The sequence below is a fragment of the Eleutherodactylus coqui genome, chromosome 11 (assembly GCF_035609145.1).
Source record: "Eleutherodactylus coqui strain aEleCoq1 chromosome 11, aEleCoq1.hap1, whole genome shotgun sequence".
NCBI lineage: Eukaryota > Metazoa > Chordata > Amphibia > Anura > Eleutherodactylidae > Eleutherodactylus > Eleutherodactylus coqui.
The window spans coordinates 77,490,259-77,506,431 of record NC_089847.1 but is presented as its reverse complement, the minus strand read 5'-3'; the positions used below and the strand labels follow the sequence as shown (position 1 = coordinate 77,506,431).

Sequence of the window (16,173 nt, the reverse complement as noted above, 5' to 3'; positions counted from 1 at the left end):
AATTTGGATTAAAAAACAAAATAAAATAAAATTTTTCTGACCTGCTATGCCTGAACTCCTGCAAAAACTATGGGAGCAAATACAGCATTTGTCAATCAATAGACTAAGAAGAGTTTTCAAAATCGGTTCTGGGGGGTTTCTATCATTCGAATAAATGTCAACCTCTGCAAACTTGCGTCAGTGTGGGAAAACAAAATGCATTTAAATATTTGCAATTTTTACGATTCTGAAGTCTCCTAAATTGTTTAAAAATATAAAGCAGGTTTTAAAATGCGCTTATAAAATGAAAGAAACAGATGAATACATCTGTGAGACAGTAAAGATGTGAATCTTCTCCTGGCTCCTGCAGTCCCTCAGTTCACATAACCTCCAGCGAGCCGATTCTTCATCTTCTGGTAATGAAGCGTTCATTAGCTGCAGTCTTCTTCCTGTAGGTTAATGTTTGCTACATCATTGATGGTATGCATGCGCAGTCTTAGCAATAGCCCGGCATAGCATTCGTCGCTTCATGCCTACACTGACCTGCTGGAAGAAAGACGCTGCATAACAGAAGAAAAGCAGCTGACCAAGGGGACTAAAGGTGCCAGGAGAAGATCGGTGAGTACAAGATGCGTTAAGTAGACTGCCTGCCAATAGGTAAGCATTGTTTTTTCTTTTCTTTTTTTAATGGCAAAACCCTTTTTTTTCTCTCTCCTTATAAAAAATTATCCATCACCGAGGCTTCTGAGGGATTCTTTTTTGCGTGACTAGTTGTATTTTTAATGGCACTATTCAATGTGCCATATAATGTACTGAAAAACTATTTAAAAAATTCCAAGTGGAGTGAAATGCAAAAAAACAAAAGGCCGTCAGCTTTGAGTGCGTCTTGTTTCTATGGCTTTTAAATTGCAACAAAAATGACAAGACAACTTTATTCTATGGGTCAGTACGATTACTACAATAACAAATTCATATAGTTTTTTTTTTTTTTTTTTGCTGTACTACTTTAATTTTGAAAAATATTTTCTGTCACCATCTTCTGACATAAATCATTTTTCCATAGTGGTGCAACGACTCATTTAGTGCAGGATGTCCTGTATTTTCCGTTGCTACCATTTCTGAATACGACTTTTTAATCGCTTTTCATTTAATTTTTTCCTGGAGCGGGTGACCAAAAAAAAAAAAAAAGAAACAATTCGGCATAATTTTTTTTTTAATGACCAAGTTCATTGTGCGGGGTAAATGATTCGTTACTTTGATAGATCAGACTTTTACGGATGCAGCGACACTGAATATATATTTTTGTTTTATTATTTAGATTTTATAATAAATATGGCAAAAAGTTTTTTTTCCTTTGATTACATTTTTTTTTAATACATAGTAAAACTTTTTGAAAACTATTAACTTTTTTTTTCTTTTTTAGGCCCCAGAGGGAAGAAATAGCAATTAGAGATGAGCGAGTGTACTCGGTAAGTACAGATACTCGAGCGAGTATCGTCCTTACTGAGTACCTGCCTGCTCGCCCGCAATGATTCGGGTGCCGGCAGGGGCATGCAACAGGCAAGGCTTGATGGGCATTCTGCCTTGAAACTCGCATGACACGGATATGGGGGGCGTACGGGAACCCCGAACATCGGTAGGGGAATTTAAATGCCGCTGTCAGAATTGACTGCGGCATTTAAATGGCTAACAGCTCCGATGAGCCACGTGGCTTATTGGAGTTGCTGCGGGTAGGTGCCGGCTGTAAGCAATGTATGGAGCAAGATCACCCCACGATGTCTCTTCATATACACCCCGAAGCTGCAGGACGTAACTGTACATACTGCAGAGTTAAGGGGTTAATGTATGTAAATCGTGTTGGTCTACTTTTAACCTCCTAAATAAAGTACACTATGTGACGAAAAAGTCAGAATTATTTGAATATGTAATAAAATTTCATAGTTACTTGCAGTTATGGTGTCACATACGGAATTTTCAAAATTTGTCTTGGCCACTAAGGCACAGACGCTTGGTCACTAAGGGGTTAATATTATCTTTATACTTGTTTGTTTCAGGAGGAGATGGGCCTTATGTGGTGCAGAGTGTTAAGCAGCAGCAGAAATGCAGTCTCACTCACGACCTGAAGGTTGTGGGTTCAATCCTCGCGTAGTTCAGGTAGCCGACTCAAGGATGAGTCAGCCTTCCAGCCTTCCGAGGTCGGTAAAAAGAGGTACCCAGCTTGCTGGGGGCTAAAAAGATGCCTGGAAAGGCAATGGCAAACCACCCTACCAAAAACAGTCTGCCAAGAGAACGTCACCCTAGGAGTCAGTCACGACTCGATGCTTGCACCAGGGGACTTTACCATCAGGCGGAGAAAGACTTTCATGTATCATCACAAGAGATAGAACACACTTTCCTAAAGATTACATTTTTTTAATTAAAATATCAAATTTGTATAAAATAGAACTTTTTTTTTTCAACAATAACATAAGTCATTAATAAAATTAACAAATTTGTATGTGAACAATTATGCATTGCAAATGAGATGGAATACCTCTGTTCGCTCGCCACCTATTGGAAGGCAGCATTCCTGCAAGGTAATGTTAGACTCTTTATACAAGCCTCATAACAATGACTGGACTGGGAATTGAAAGCCAAGCCAGAATCCATACAGACACCTGTTTCGGGATGTTTGCTCCTTATAAAATCTTCTGTACATAGATGAGGGGCAAACACCTCGAAACAGCTGTCTGTGTATGGATTCTGGTTACGCTTTCAATTCCCAGTCATTGTTATGAGGCTTGTATAAAGAGTCTAATACTGACTTGCAGGAATGCTGCCTTCCAATAGGTGGTGCTGCAGGGGACAACACATAGCATTTCTGACCTAATTATGCATTAAGATGCTTAAAACTGAACTCCGTTCAAAATCTAAAAGTAGATTTATGTTTCTTGTTTTTATTGCATCATTTAAGAAATTGTAAAACATTTTTGGTCTTATTATCGAGGATTTCCATGCATTAGCAAATACTTTAGAGCAGGAGTCAAAGTTTTCCAACTAAAGATGTTTATCCCCTATGCACATCCACAAGATGTACCATAAAATGTTAAATCGCAGCGGTCTAACCGTTGGGACTCCCAATAATGCTGAGAAAAGCGCAGTGGAAGCACAAGTGTTCCACCACTGCTACATTAAGTTCTATAGGATAGAGGGAGATTGTCTCATAGAAGGGAATAGAACAGCAAAAACGTCTGATCAAACTTCCAGATATTAGACATTTACCCACTCCACGTAACTAGGGGACTAATGTCTTTAGTGGGAAAATACTTAAAAGCAGTTGTCCAAGATCTATACTAAAAAAAAAAACAGCTCTCCCTGTCATAAACCAACAAAAAAAAAACATACAAAGGGGGTACCCAAAAGCTACAGTCTTCTTCTCATGGTCAGGACATTACTGGTACAGACTTCTGTTAGGTGAAGGTCTATGGAACCTTTCTAAAGCAGTATGCCGACAGACATTGTTGGAGAAGGTTGCATTTGGCTCCATCGATTTTTTTTCCCAGCAAGCTGTTCTGTTTTTCCACCTGTTTTGTGATGGTTAATTCATACAAACAACGTGCAGCTGTACAATTTAGTTTCCTTTTCCACCGCTCTGCTTTTGTTAAAAAAAGTCACACGGAGTGAGATCGGGTTAATACGGAAAGTGCTTAACACACTGCTGGTTCATATGAATCAGCCATAACAACACTGGCGAAAAACCGAACAACTGGTTAAAAAAAAAAATGACTGGAGCTGAATGCAACCTTCCCCAACAATGTCGGCTTTGCAGACATTCACCTACTAACAGAAGTCGGTATTAGTAACAGTCCATCCATCAGAAGAAAATTCCTGTTTCAATTTGTTATGTAAGTGCATGGGGAATAGGTTTTACAGAGAACATACAACACCATTCAAATAATATAATAAAACATTGAAAGAAAGACTGACATTTTCACAGCTCCAGGCTCTTCTATGGTTTCATGGCAGGGAAAGCTGGTCTTAAAAGGAAAAAAAAAAAGATCTTGCCCAACTCCTTCAACTGTTGGAACATTGATTATTCAACATATGCTAATAGAATGGCAGTTTGCCATCAGTTATTAGCTAAGTGCCCCGTTCCAAAAATACGGCTGTGTTTCCTGGTCTCACCTTCTGAAAAATGTTCAGTGAAAATGGTAATACGTCTAAAGGTATAAACAAACAATTGCAAGAACCTGGTAAGTGTTCCAATACCTGATTAGCTAATGCATGGCCATTTTTTGGTTGGAAACCCTCTTGCATAATAAGTTCACATTTACAAATATAAAAGACAACACTAACAATCAAGTCTCACTTCAGCTTTCAGGTACCAATACTTAAACATTAAATTGTTCCATAAAGACAAACTTTAAAACCAACATATTTTCCTTTAACTTTCCAGTTGCAAAAAAGTTGCTATTCATTTCCAGGATTGGTGCAGTTTTCTTCATAAACGAGTTTCCTGTATCTGCTTTATAAAAAAGAACGGTAGGTGTATATTAGATAGATTAAAAATATGGTATAGCTAGTCTTCATTCACATCATGTGGCTCGTCAACATCAGATTGTTTCTGTACTTATCCGCTATATTAAATTAGTCCATTGCAGAAATCAGAGCCTGTGAATTAGTTCTTATACTATTTAAGCCATCATTTCAGAAACCAAAGATAAGATCAAATTCAAAGCACTCCTGTTTAACCCTTTCACACCCCAGAATATATATTTACATCCCAGGTGTGCACGGTTAATATTGCATGCTCAGAAGAATTCTGGAGGCGGCATTTAAATCCCTCGATCGACGGTCCTGAATGGTCCCCTGTGAGGAGATCGCAAGATGCCGTCCGGGTGCCATGGCAGCCTTCTGAGGCCTTCAGGGCTGCCATGTATATCTGCCCATTAAAATGGAGTCTGTGGCAGGTCTTAATACAATGCCGTCAGAAAAACCATTTACTGCAATACTGAAGTTTTCAAATACTCAAAAAAATAATTAAGCACCTAGAAGGAGCTGTTGGAATCAAATGAAACTTTGTCTGTGTGATTGTAATGTTGATATAAGTAAGTGATTACAATATCAGTACCCTGTTGGGCCGCCTCTAGCTTGGATACAATATGTGATATAAGCGGGCATGGAGGCGCTAGTACCCTGTTGTACCGCCTCTAGCTTGGATACAAGATGTGATACAGGCGAGCATGGAGGCTCTAGTACCCTGTTGGGCCGCCCCTAGCTTGGATACAATATGTGATATAAGCGGGGATGGAGGCTCTAGTACCCTGTTGTACCGTCTCTAGCTTGGATACAATATGTGATACAGCAGGCATGGAGGCTCTAGAACCCTGTTGGGCCGCCTCTAGCTTGGATGCAAGATATGATACAGTCGGGTATGGAGGCTTACTGGTTCCGTATAGCTGTTAAGGTTGGAGTCCCAGATGATCCCATACATGTTCTATTGGCGATAAATCCGGAGACTGGGCAGGCCATGTAAGTGTGGCAATGTAGTGGAGGCATTCCTGTGACACTCTTGCGGTGTGTAGCAAAACATTATTCTGCTAGAAGCTTCCTGTTGGAAGTCCTGCCATAAGAGACAACATATGTGGCTGCAGGATGTCCTGAGCATATCGTCAAGTTGTTATTGACCCTCAGAACTTTACTAGGGGTGACCGACTGTCGTATGTGATGTGATTTACATCAGTTTTGTGTTTTGGACGGACCCCTGTTTTTGGCTTCCAAATACTGATGCGAAATACTGACTATTTACTGCCATATGAATGAGCTCTTTGAATTGAGGTGCCTTTTTATTTTTGTGCTTCCTTCCCATTTTCAAAAAATCTAAACTATACTTTTTCTGTCTACACAGCTATCCGAGGACTTAATTTTTGGGGACGAATTGTATTTTTCAACGGCACTATTTAACGTACAAAATAATATACTGAAAAACGTTTAAAAATGTCTAAGTGGCGTGAAATGGAAAGAAATACAATTGTGTATCTATTTTTTATTTTACAGAAACCACCCTGTTGCAAGTATGACATAACTTAACTCTCTGTAGGTTTTCACGCCTGGTTTTGGCTTACAAATATTGATGCAAAAATACTGACTAAATACTGTTATCTGAATGAGCCCCAACGATATGGGTCCCACATTGTGATAACCGCATGTACCAAAGCCCCTCCCACTCATGGTGGTCAATGGGTAAAGGATTTTGCTGATAGGAGGCAGCATTATTGGCAAAATCAACTATGGCTATGGACCACAGAATGAAGAGTGATGTGACAGGTTGCCCAGAACATTTATATAAGCGAGGCCCTATATACAAGGACAAAGGTTCATGCAGGACAAACCATAAGTGTGTGTTTTTCCCATAAAAGAATATCCATCTTAGTTATCAAGAGCCCCTCTACTGCTCTTCTGTATTATTTGTCGTCAGAATCTTAGTTTACAACAAGGAACAGGAGAGGGCTATATTGAAGTAGAACATTTCTAGGAATTATCGTCAACATACATATTGTTATACCTTGCAAATCTTTTAGGAGTGATACCATAAGTGTTTGGAGGAATGAACCCTGTGAAGAACAAAACAATCATAGGATTAAAAAGTGCACACAAACCCGAGGATGAAAATCCAATCAATTATAATAATTAGACAGGAGTGAACTTTACAAAAGTTTGTCGAATTTTGTCAAAAAGTTCAGTTTGGTCCACATTAGTTCAAACCAAACCAGTTTATAAAAACGTCTAACACTAGTACTGAAAACTAGAGTGTGATGATGGTTCAATGGATGTAGCTCAATTGTTAGAACTGCTGTCTTGCAGCACTCAGGTCAAAGGTTAAAATCTGACCAAGGACAACATCTGCGAGAACTTTATACAACTCCATGAAATGTTCTGCTCGGTCAGATCTGATCCTAGGACTCCAGCATTGCAAACCAACACAGCTATCTACTAAAACACCATGCTTCTTCCTTCAGAGAACAAGAAACACAAACGTACAAACTTTATGTAGATGCTGTTCTTGGTCAGATTTGAAACTAAGACCCAGGGTTGCAAGTCAACAATGCTAACTTCCTGCATCGTATTCTGGAGTTGAAGGAGCAGGAGAAAGAGGAAGGAGAGCATAGTGTCTGGGTGGTTAGCACTGTTGCAATACAATACTGGAGTTCTAGGTTCAACTCTGACTAAGGACGACATCTGCATGGAGTTTTAGAAAAAAAACATTCAGATGCGGTCATTGATCAGATTTGAAACTAGGATCCACGCACTACAAAGCAGTCCATGCTAACCACTGAGCCACATCCTTTGAATCACCACAACCGCCTAATAAATCCTTCATTTACAATTTGAAATGTGACTGCACTTTCCAGCACTCCATGAGGAAACAACCCTTACAAAATAACAGGTAAGAGTCCATTTACACGGGCTGCTTTCTGGTTTGAACGAGCGCATGATATCAGTTAGCTGGTTCACTCGTGTAGCCTGTTTATACAGACAGATTCTCGTTCAAGCGAGAAATTATTCAGTTTATAAGTAAGAACGACTGAACGATCGCTATTTAACCCTTTCCAATCCAATGTTGGGCCTGCTCTGACATCATCATTTTCCTCCACAGCTCCGATGTCGGGACAGGCCCGACACTGCAGTGCAGGAGTGCATCTGTCGTCAGACACATGGGGTGCAGATGCACTCTTGCACTGGACCCCCAAGGAGAAGGCAGAAAGGGTTTTTAACCCTTTCTGCCTTCTACTTGACACATTACATAGAGCTCAATTAGCGCTATGTAATGCACGGAGATTCCGCCCGGCGATCATGTGACCGCCAGTGTCACCTGACTACAGCTGTCACATGATCGCCGAGCCGGGAGGCTGAAGGGACAATGCGTAGGTATTACTTCCGCATTCCCCCCACGGTGTAGTGACCACCTGCACCCTCCTGAACTCTGTCAGATCAGGAGGGTGAAGGGAAATTTTTTTTTTCCTCATCCATTCTTCCCAGCTCCAATTTATTTGGAGCTGGAGAGAATGGATGAGAAAAAATAAATGGATTGGAAAGGGTTAAACTGAATGCTAAGCGAACAAGCCAATGATTTTTATGCCTGCATAAAATGAAGGACGAACGAAAAGTAAACTATTACTGCTCATTGTTGGTTTTGCTTAGACTGAACAATTATAGTTCACGTTCGCTCGTTTCAATGATTTTTGAATAATAACACTGGTCAATGAAAAGCTTTCCAACTTGAATATGGGCCTTTCTTAATTATTCCATCATAGAAGAAACAAAAATGACTGAGTTAGCTCTTGGCTCTGACATGTAGCCCATTTCAATTAAACGTACCTTTATTCAGATCCACAAGGTTAGATGAGTGAAATCATTAAATAAACAAAAGTATATATAGTAAAATAGTTAACTAAAATCAGATATCGTAATGCTTAAAGGGGTTGTCCCGCCGCCCAAACAAATTTTTTTTCTCCCCATGAATGCCCTGTAGAGTAGAAGCATCACACACAACAGCCTTTTCCCATAAAAAACGATATTTTCCTCACCATTTAATTCCTTTTCTTCCCCTTATAAAGCTTGCCTGAACAACTTTTTAAAGATGGCTGCCGCTGGGTAGTTCCCATCATGCACTGCTGCCTCTCTCTCCTCAGCAAGCGCGCTCCCGATGATGCCGGTCACATGACTGGAGGACCAGCGTCATGCACGCTTCACTGCTTTGAATGGAGCCGGCAGCTCCATTCCAAGCAATAACAGAGCAGTGCAATCTTCTGCTTACTGCTGTGACAGATGTAGCAGGATATTCATTCATCTCCCCAGCATGTCCCCTCATCACTGGACACTGTGACAACAGTGTCACAGCCTCCAGGGAGGAGGGGACATGCTGGGGAAATGAAGGAATCTCCTGCTACAGCTGTCACAGCAGTAAGCAATAGATCCTGATGTGTAGCAGCACTTTCAATAAGCAGAGGATCGCGATCCTCTGCTTATTGAAAGTGAAAGTAGCACAAAGCATGACACACACGCCCCCCCCCACAGTGCCCCCTCCAGTGCCCACACACATGCCCCCCTCACAGTGCCCCCTCCACTCTGCCCCCCCTCCAGTGCGCCCCCCCACAGTCCCCCCTGCGACCGCATACCCACCTCCGCCAGAAGTCGATGCGACCGCACACCCACCCCCGCCATCAGTCGATGCGACCGCACACCCACCCCCGCCATCAGTCGATGCGACCGCACCCACACCCCCGCCATCAGTCGATGCGACCGCACCCACACCCCCGCCATCAGTCGATGCGACCGCACCCCCACCCCCGCCAGAAGTCGATGCGACCGCACCCCCACCCCGGCCAGAAGTCGATGCGACCGCACCCCCACCCCCGCCAGAAGTCGATGCGACCGCACACCCACCCCGCAAGAAGTCTATGCGACCGCCCCCCCACCCCGCAAGAAGTCTATGCGACCGCACACCCACCCCGCAAGAAGTCTATGTGACCACACACCGCCCCCCCACCACCGCAAAGTGACAGGCCGCTGGACTCCCGCACCGCCCCCCCACCCCCGCAAAGTGACAGGCCGCTGGACTCCCGCACCGCCCCCCCACCCGCTGCAAAGTGACAAGCCGCCCGACTCCCGCACTGCCCTCCCACCCCTGGAAAGTGACAGGCCGCCGGACTCCCACACCTCCCTCCCACTCCCACACCCACCCCCACAAAGTGACAGGCCGCCGGACTCCCGCCCCCCTCCACCCGCAAAGTGACAAGTCGCCCGACTCCCGCACCGCCTGCCCACCCACACAAACTGACAGGCCGTCTGACTCCCGCACCCCCCCCCCCAAAAAAAGTTACATGCCGCCCAACTCCTGGACGGCCCCCCCCCCCCCCCCAAGTGACAGGCCGCCCGACTCCGGCACCCACCCCCCCTCAGTGATTTACCCAGTAGGACAGTCCTCTTCTGCTGGAGCCAGGGGAAGGTAGTCCTCGTCTGCTGGAGCCAGGGGAAGCTGTTGCCATAGAGCAGGACCAGCTACAGACTGCGCATGCGCCTGCATCAGGCGCGTTCACAGAGACCTGACCGGCCAGGAGCAGCTACTGCGCCTGCGCGACTGTTAGGAGAAGAGCGACCACTGGAATCGTCGGAGTGAAGGCAACGGACAGGTAAATATAGGGGGAGGGGGACCTGATCAGGTAAGTATATATCTTCTGTATAGCATAATTACAAAGCACACATTATATTACAAAGTGCTTTGTAATAGCCATACAGAAATATATAGATCCATTTTGCACGGTGGGACAACCCCTTTAAGGCATCCTGTCCACGGGCGGGTTGGAATCCGACCCTGCCCACAGCCGAGGACAAGTCTTCACTGCGCATGTGTGATTAAGCGCCGGCCGCCGCACATACGGAGTAGAGAGTTATTTTTAAATCTCGTGCTTTCCTGTGGAATCCTGCGTGTCCCATCTGCAATTGGCAAGTCGCGGATCGGATGGCTTCTATTGACTTCAATGGAAGCCATCCGCGTGGAATCCACAGTGAAATGGAGCACGCTGAGATTTGTTTTCTGGACCAAGAGGTCCGTAAATCAAATCCGCATGCTTTTTTTCACTTGCGGGTACCCATGTTTTCCCATGAGCAGCTTGATTTGTGTAACCCGCACTGATTCCGCAAATCAGATACACCCATGGAGATTGGGCCTATATCTTACAATTGATACATATATATTACATTAAAAAAATGCAATCAAGTGTTCTTCGACTAGTTTTTTTTCGTAATTTAAGGTTACAATCTAGGATGCCACGCAATTGTAAGAACACAGGATATATCGAAAATGTAGTGAAGGTATTAGGGAACATGGAGCACTTCTCTGCTTGCGGACTACTGTAGGACAGTGACAAAAGACGCCCAAGAAACAGCGTACAAGCGACTAGCAAATTTAATCCATTCACGTGATTAAGCCTTTTTATTGGAAGTTAGTGTATCTATAAAACCAGAGCTAGGTCTACTAAACAAAATAAGATGTCACATCCACTTTCTTCGACCCAAAATTAGGGTAGTTTAGTTATTAAAGGGGTTGTCTGGCCACACAGGGTAACATTTTTTTTATAATGCTATTGCTTCCCTTTCAGTAAGGATAGTAACACACAGCATACAGGGAGGGGCTCAAACCGGGAGGCAGATCAGCTGGAATGTCAGTTTCTTACCTTAGAATCTGATCTTCACTGCAGCTTTCAAAGATGGCGCCTCTGTGCTGCCTTCCCACAATGCTCTGCGCTCTCCCTCTTCTGTGTGCGCGCTCCCGATGGCAGTAAGAGGCATGAAAAGGCAGGATTTCATGGCCTCCCTCAGCTCACGTTCTAGCCCCGCCCATGACACACCCACCTCTATTGAACTGATCTACAGTCTCTCCCCGCCCAGGCGCCGCCCCCTGCTGCATACTATAATCAGAGGGGTTGTGGCCAGGGGAGACTGTCATACACTCATGGTTCAGGATAAAATCCTACCATGAAAGTAAACAGCAGCACTGTGTATAGGGAATGGAGAGGGGCTGGGGAGAGCCGAGAGAGAACTCTCCTGCAGTCCCACACTGCAAGGCTACCTACTGCACCCCACCCCGCTAAAGTAAAGTAAAACAAAAGATCTCCCCCCCCCCACATGACCCCATAGTGCCCCTCCCACAGCGACCCCCCCCACAGTGCACACTCCCACAGTGCCCCCCTCATTCCCCCCCCACAGTCCCCTCCACAGTACCCCCTACACATGCCCCCCCATTCACCCCCAACCACAGCATTTTCCCCAGTCCCCCCTCAACAGTGCCCCCCAGGATTACCCCCCACAGTACCCCACCTACACATGCCACCCCCCAAAGTCCCCCCCAGTGCACTCCAAAGTAGCCCCCCTCGACATGCCCCCCACTGTCCCCCCATCCACAGCGCCCCTATACAGCGCCCCCCCCCGTGACCTCCCCACAGAGTCCCCCTTTACAGTGCCCACACACAAGTACACTAACAGCACCCTCTGCCCCTTCCCCCCTACAAGTACAGTGATACCTATATATAGATAACACAGGATCCACCATTTACAACAGACACAGTTTACCTCCTCCCCTCCCTGCACAGGCAGGATTATACCGTGTGAAAAATTACTGTCACAGCCCCCCTCCAACCCCACGTGACAAATTACTGTGACAGACCACCCCCCCACAGCTACAAATCTATGTGACGGGACACCCCACCGCGACGAGTCTGTGTGACGGGACACCCCACCGCGACGAGCCTGTGTGACCGCACAGCCCACCGCGACGAGCCTGTGTGACCGCACAGCCCACCGCGACGAGCCTGTGTGACCGCACAGCCCACCGCGACGAGCCTGTGTGACGGGACACCCCACCGCGACGAGCCTGTGTGACGGGACACCCCACCGCGACGAGCCTGTGTGACGGGACACCCCACCGCGACGAGCCTGTGTGACGGGACACCCCACCGCGACGAGCCTGTGTGACGGGACACCCCACCGCGACGAGCCTGTGTGACGGGACACCCCACCGCGACGAGCCTGTGTGACGGGACACCCCACCGCGACGAGCCTGTGTGACGGGACACCCCACCGCGACGAGCCTGTGTGACGGGACACCCCACCGCGACGAGCCTGTGTGACGGGACACCCCACCGCGACGAGCCTGTGTGACGGGACACCCCACCGCGACGAGCCTGTGTGACGGGACACCCCACCGCGACGAGCCTGTGTGACGGGACACCCCACCGCGACGAGCCTGTGTGACCGCACACTCCACCGCGACGAGCCTGTGTGACCGCACACTCCACCGCGACGAGCCTGTGTGACCGCACACTCCACCGCGACGAGCCTGTGTGACCGCACACTCCACCGCGACGAGTCTGTGTGACCGCACACTCCACCGCGACGAGTCTGTGTGACCGCACACTCCACCGCGACGAGTCTGTGTGACCGCACACTCCACCGCTACGAGTCTCTGTGACCGCACACTGCACCGCTACAAGTCTGTGTGACCGCACACTCCACCGCTACAAGTCTGTGTGACCGCACACTCCACCGCTACAAGTCTATGTGACGGCACACTCCACCGCTACAAGTCTATGTGACCGCACACCCCACCGCTCCAAGTCTATGCGACCGCACACCCCACCGCTCCAAGTCTGTGTGACCGCACACCCCACCGCTCCAAGTCTGTGTGACCGCACACCCCACCGCTTCAAGTCTGTGTGACCGCACACCCCACCGCGACAAGCCTGTGTCACCGCACACCCCACCGCGACAAGCCTGTGTCACCGCACACTCCACCGCTACAAGTCTATGTGACCGCACACTCCACCGCTACAAGTCTATGTGACCGCACACTCCACCGCTACAAGTCTATGTGACCGCACACTCCACCGCTACAAGTCTATGTGACCGCACACTCCACCGCTACCAGTCTGTGACCGCACACTCCACCGCTACAAGTTTATGTGACCGCACACCCCACCGCTACAAGTCTATGTGACCGCACACCCCACCACGACAAGTCTATGTGACCGCACACCCCACCGCGACAAGTCTATGTGACCGCACACCCCATCGCGACTAGTCTGTGTGACCGCACACCCCACCGCGACAAGTCTGTGTGACCGCACACCCCACCGCGACAAGCCTGTGTGACCGCACACCCCACCGCGACAAGTCTGTGTGACCGCACACTCCACCGTGACAAGCCTGTGTGACCGCACACCCCACCGCGACAAGCCTGTGTGACCGCACACCCCACCGCGACAAGCCTATGTGACCGCACACTCCACCGCTACAAGTCTATGTGACCGCACACTCCACCGCTACAAGTCTATGTGACCGCACACTCCACCGCTACAAGTCTATGTGACCGCACACTCCACCGCTACAAGTCTATGTGACCGCACACTCCACCGCTACAAGTCTATGTGGCCGCACACTCCACCGCTACAAGTCTATGTGGCCGCACACTCCACCGCTACAAGTCTATGTGGCCGCACACTCCACCGCTACAAGTCTATGTGGCCGCACACTCCACCGCTACAAGTCTATGTGGCCGCACACTCCACCGCTACAAGTCTATGTGGCCGCACACTCCACCGCTACAAGTCTATGTGACCGCACACTCCACCGCTACAAGTCTATGTGACCGCACACTCCACCGCTACAAGTCTATGTGACCGCACACTCCACCGCGACAAGTCTATGTGACCGCACACCCCACCGCGACAAGTCTATGTGACCGCACACCCCACCGCGACAAGTCTATGTGACCGCACATCCCACCGCGACAAGTCTATGTGACCGCACATCCCACCGCGACAAGTCTGTGACTGCACACTCCACCGCGACAAGTCTATGTGAGAGCACACTCCACCGCGACAAGTCTATGTGAGAGCACACTCCACCGTGACAAGTCTATGTGAGAGCACACTCCACCGCGACAAGTCTATGTGACTGCACACTCCACCGCGACAAGTCTATGTGACTGCACACTCCACCCCTCCCCCGCGACTTCTGACAGCCGGGTCTCCGCACACCACTAGCGCACCCCGCCCCCCCCTCCCCCCACGACTTCTGACAGCTAGAGCACACACACACCACTGCACACCACTAGCACCCCCAGCCCAGCCCGCGCGACTTCTGACAGCTGGGTCCCTGCACACCACTAGCACGCACGCACGGGCACACACACACACCCCACTAGCACCCCCAGCCCCCCTCCCCACGACTTCTGTCAGCTGGGTCCCTGCACACCACTAGCACACACACACCACTGCACACCACTAGCCTCCCCAGCTCCCCGGGACTTCTGTCAGCTGGGTCCCTGCACACCACTAGCGCGCGCACACACACACCACTGCACACCACTAGCACCCCCAGTCCCTTCTGTCAGCTGGGTCCCTGCACACCCCTTGCACACATTCATCTCCCCCCCCCCCCCCCACGAGAGCCCACCCCTCCACTCATTCTCCTCCCCTTAGATACCTTGGAGATGAAGAGCCAGCAGCCATACTTCCCCTGCAGGCAGAACTGAGCTTCCAAGCGGCTGAACTTCTTCTGCACATGCGCGGAGCTGTGCTGGAGAAGTGCGTCCCCGTCGTCCCGACAAGAAGAGGAGAAGACTTGTCGGATCCAATGGCAACAGAGGAGCAACACATGGGGGGGGGGGGGGGGGGGGGGGGGGGATGGGGGGGCACCCCAAAAGGTAAGTGAATACCTTTTTCCCAAAGATGGCCGCTGGTTCTTTTCCCATGGTGCACCGCGCTTGCTGTAGCCCGACGTGCGCGCTCCCGAGACGCTACCAGCTGTGTTTCCCTGACAACCAGACGCCCCGCAGCTGCCGACCGGACCCCGGGATTGAACGCGGCCGACCATGGCACACAGTCACCCACCGCCAGGCAGTAGGTAACCGGCGTTAGGCCCCGGCTCCCCCGCGCTAGGCCCCTGACAACAGACGAAAGCTCCAGGGCCCAGCGGCAGTCCCCTCGGCCCAGCGGCAGTCCCCTCGGCCCAGCGGCACTCCCAGGCTGAAACGGCTCGTGCTGAGAGCAGAAGACCGGACTGCGCAAGAGCGTCTAAAAAAGCAAGCCGCCAGCGAATTTAGACGGAACCATGGAGACGGGGACGCTAGCAACGGAGCAGGTAAGTGAATAACTTCTGTATGGCTCATATTTAATGCACGATGTATATTACAAAGTGCATTAATATGGCCATACAGAAGTGTATAACCCCACTTGCTGCCGCGAGACAACCCCTTTAATTGTCTATGGCCTCACAACCCCTTTAACTTCTAAGCATATTCTTAGTGTTTTGATTTGAGATTAGTATATCTTAAAAACCAAAGCTTACAAACAAAATCTAATGTCCTATTTGTCTCTCTCGACCCAAAATTAGGGTTGTTGAACTATTTTGAGAAAGGAAAAAATTTTAAAGTGCATTTTTGTTGTCCAGTGTAATCATTCATTAAGGCCGCCTGCAGACGAGCGGGTCGGATCCGGCAGCGAGAATTCTCGCCGCGGGACCCGACCCGAGAGCCTGCAGGGACGAGCGCGTACTCACCCGCGCCTGGCGGCCCCGGCTCTTTCATGTGCCGGCTGCCGCGCAGCCGGCGGCCAGGTGAGTGCGTGCCCCGCACAAAATTAGGACATGCCGCGG

At 48.6% G+C, this 16,173-nt stretch overlaps 1 protein-coding gene across 2 annotated transcripts in view; it reads right to left on the bottom strand.

Moving 5' to 3' along the window:
• Positions 1-2,763: 2,763 nt before the first annotated feature.
• LOC136581977 (uncharacterized) overlaps positions 2,764-16,173 on the bottom strand; it is a 171,436-nt gene continuing 158,026 nt past the window's right edge. For both annotated transcript variants that reach the window (XM_066582696.1, XM_066582695.1), the window contains exons 4-5: positions 6,524-6,572; positions 2,764-4,483 (exon numbers count right to left, since the gene is read on the bottom strand). In XM_066582696.1, the coding sequence (XP_066438793.1) occupies positions 4,429-4,483; positions 6,524-6,572 (104 nt within the window). In that variant the 3' untranslated portion in view covers positions 2,764-4,428. The remainder of the gene's footprint in view (positions 4,484-6,523; positions 6,573-16,173) is intronic.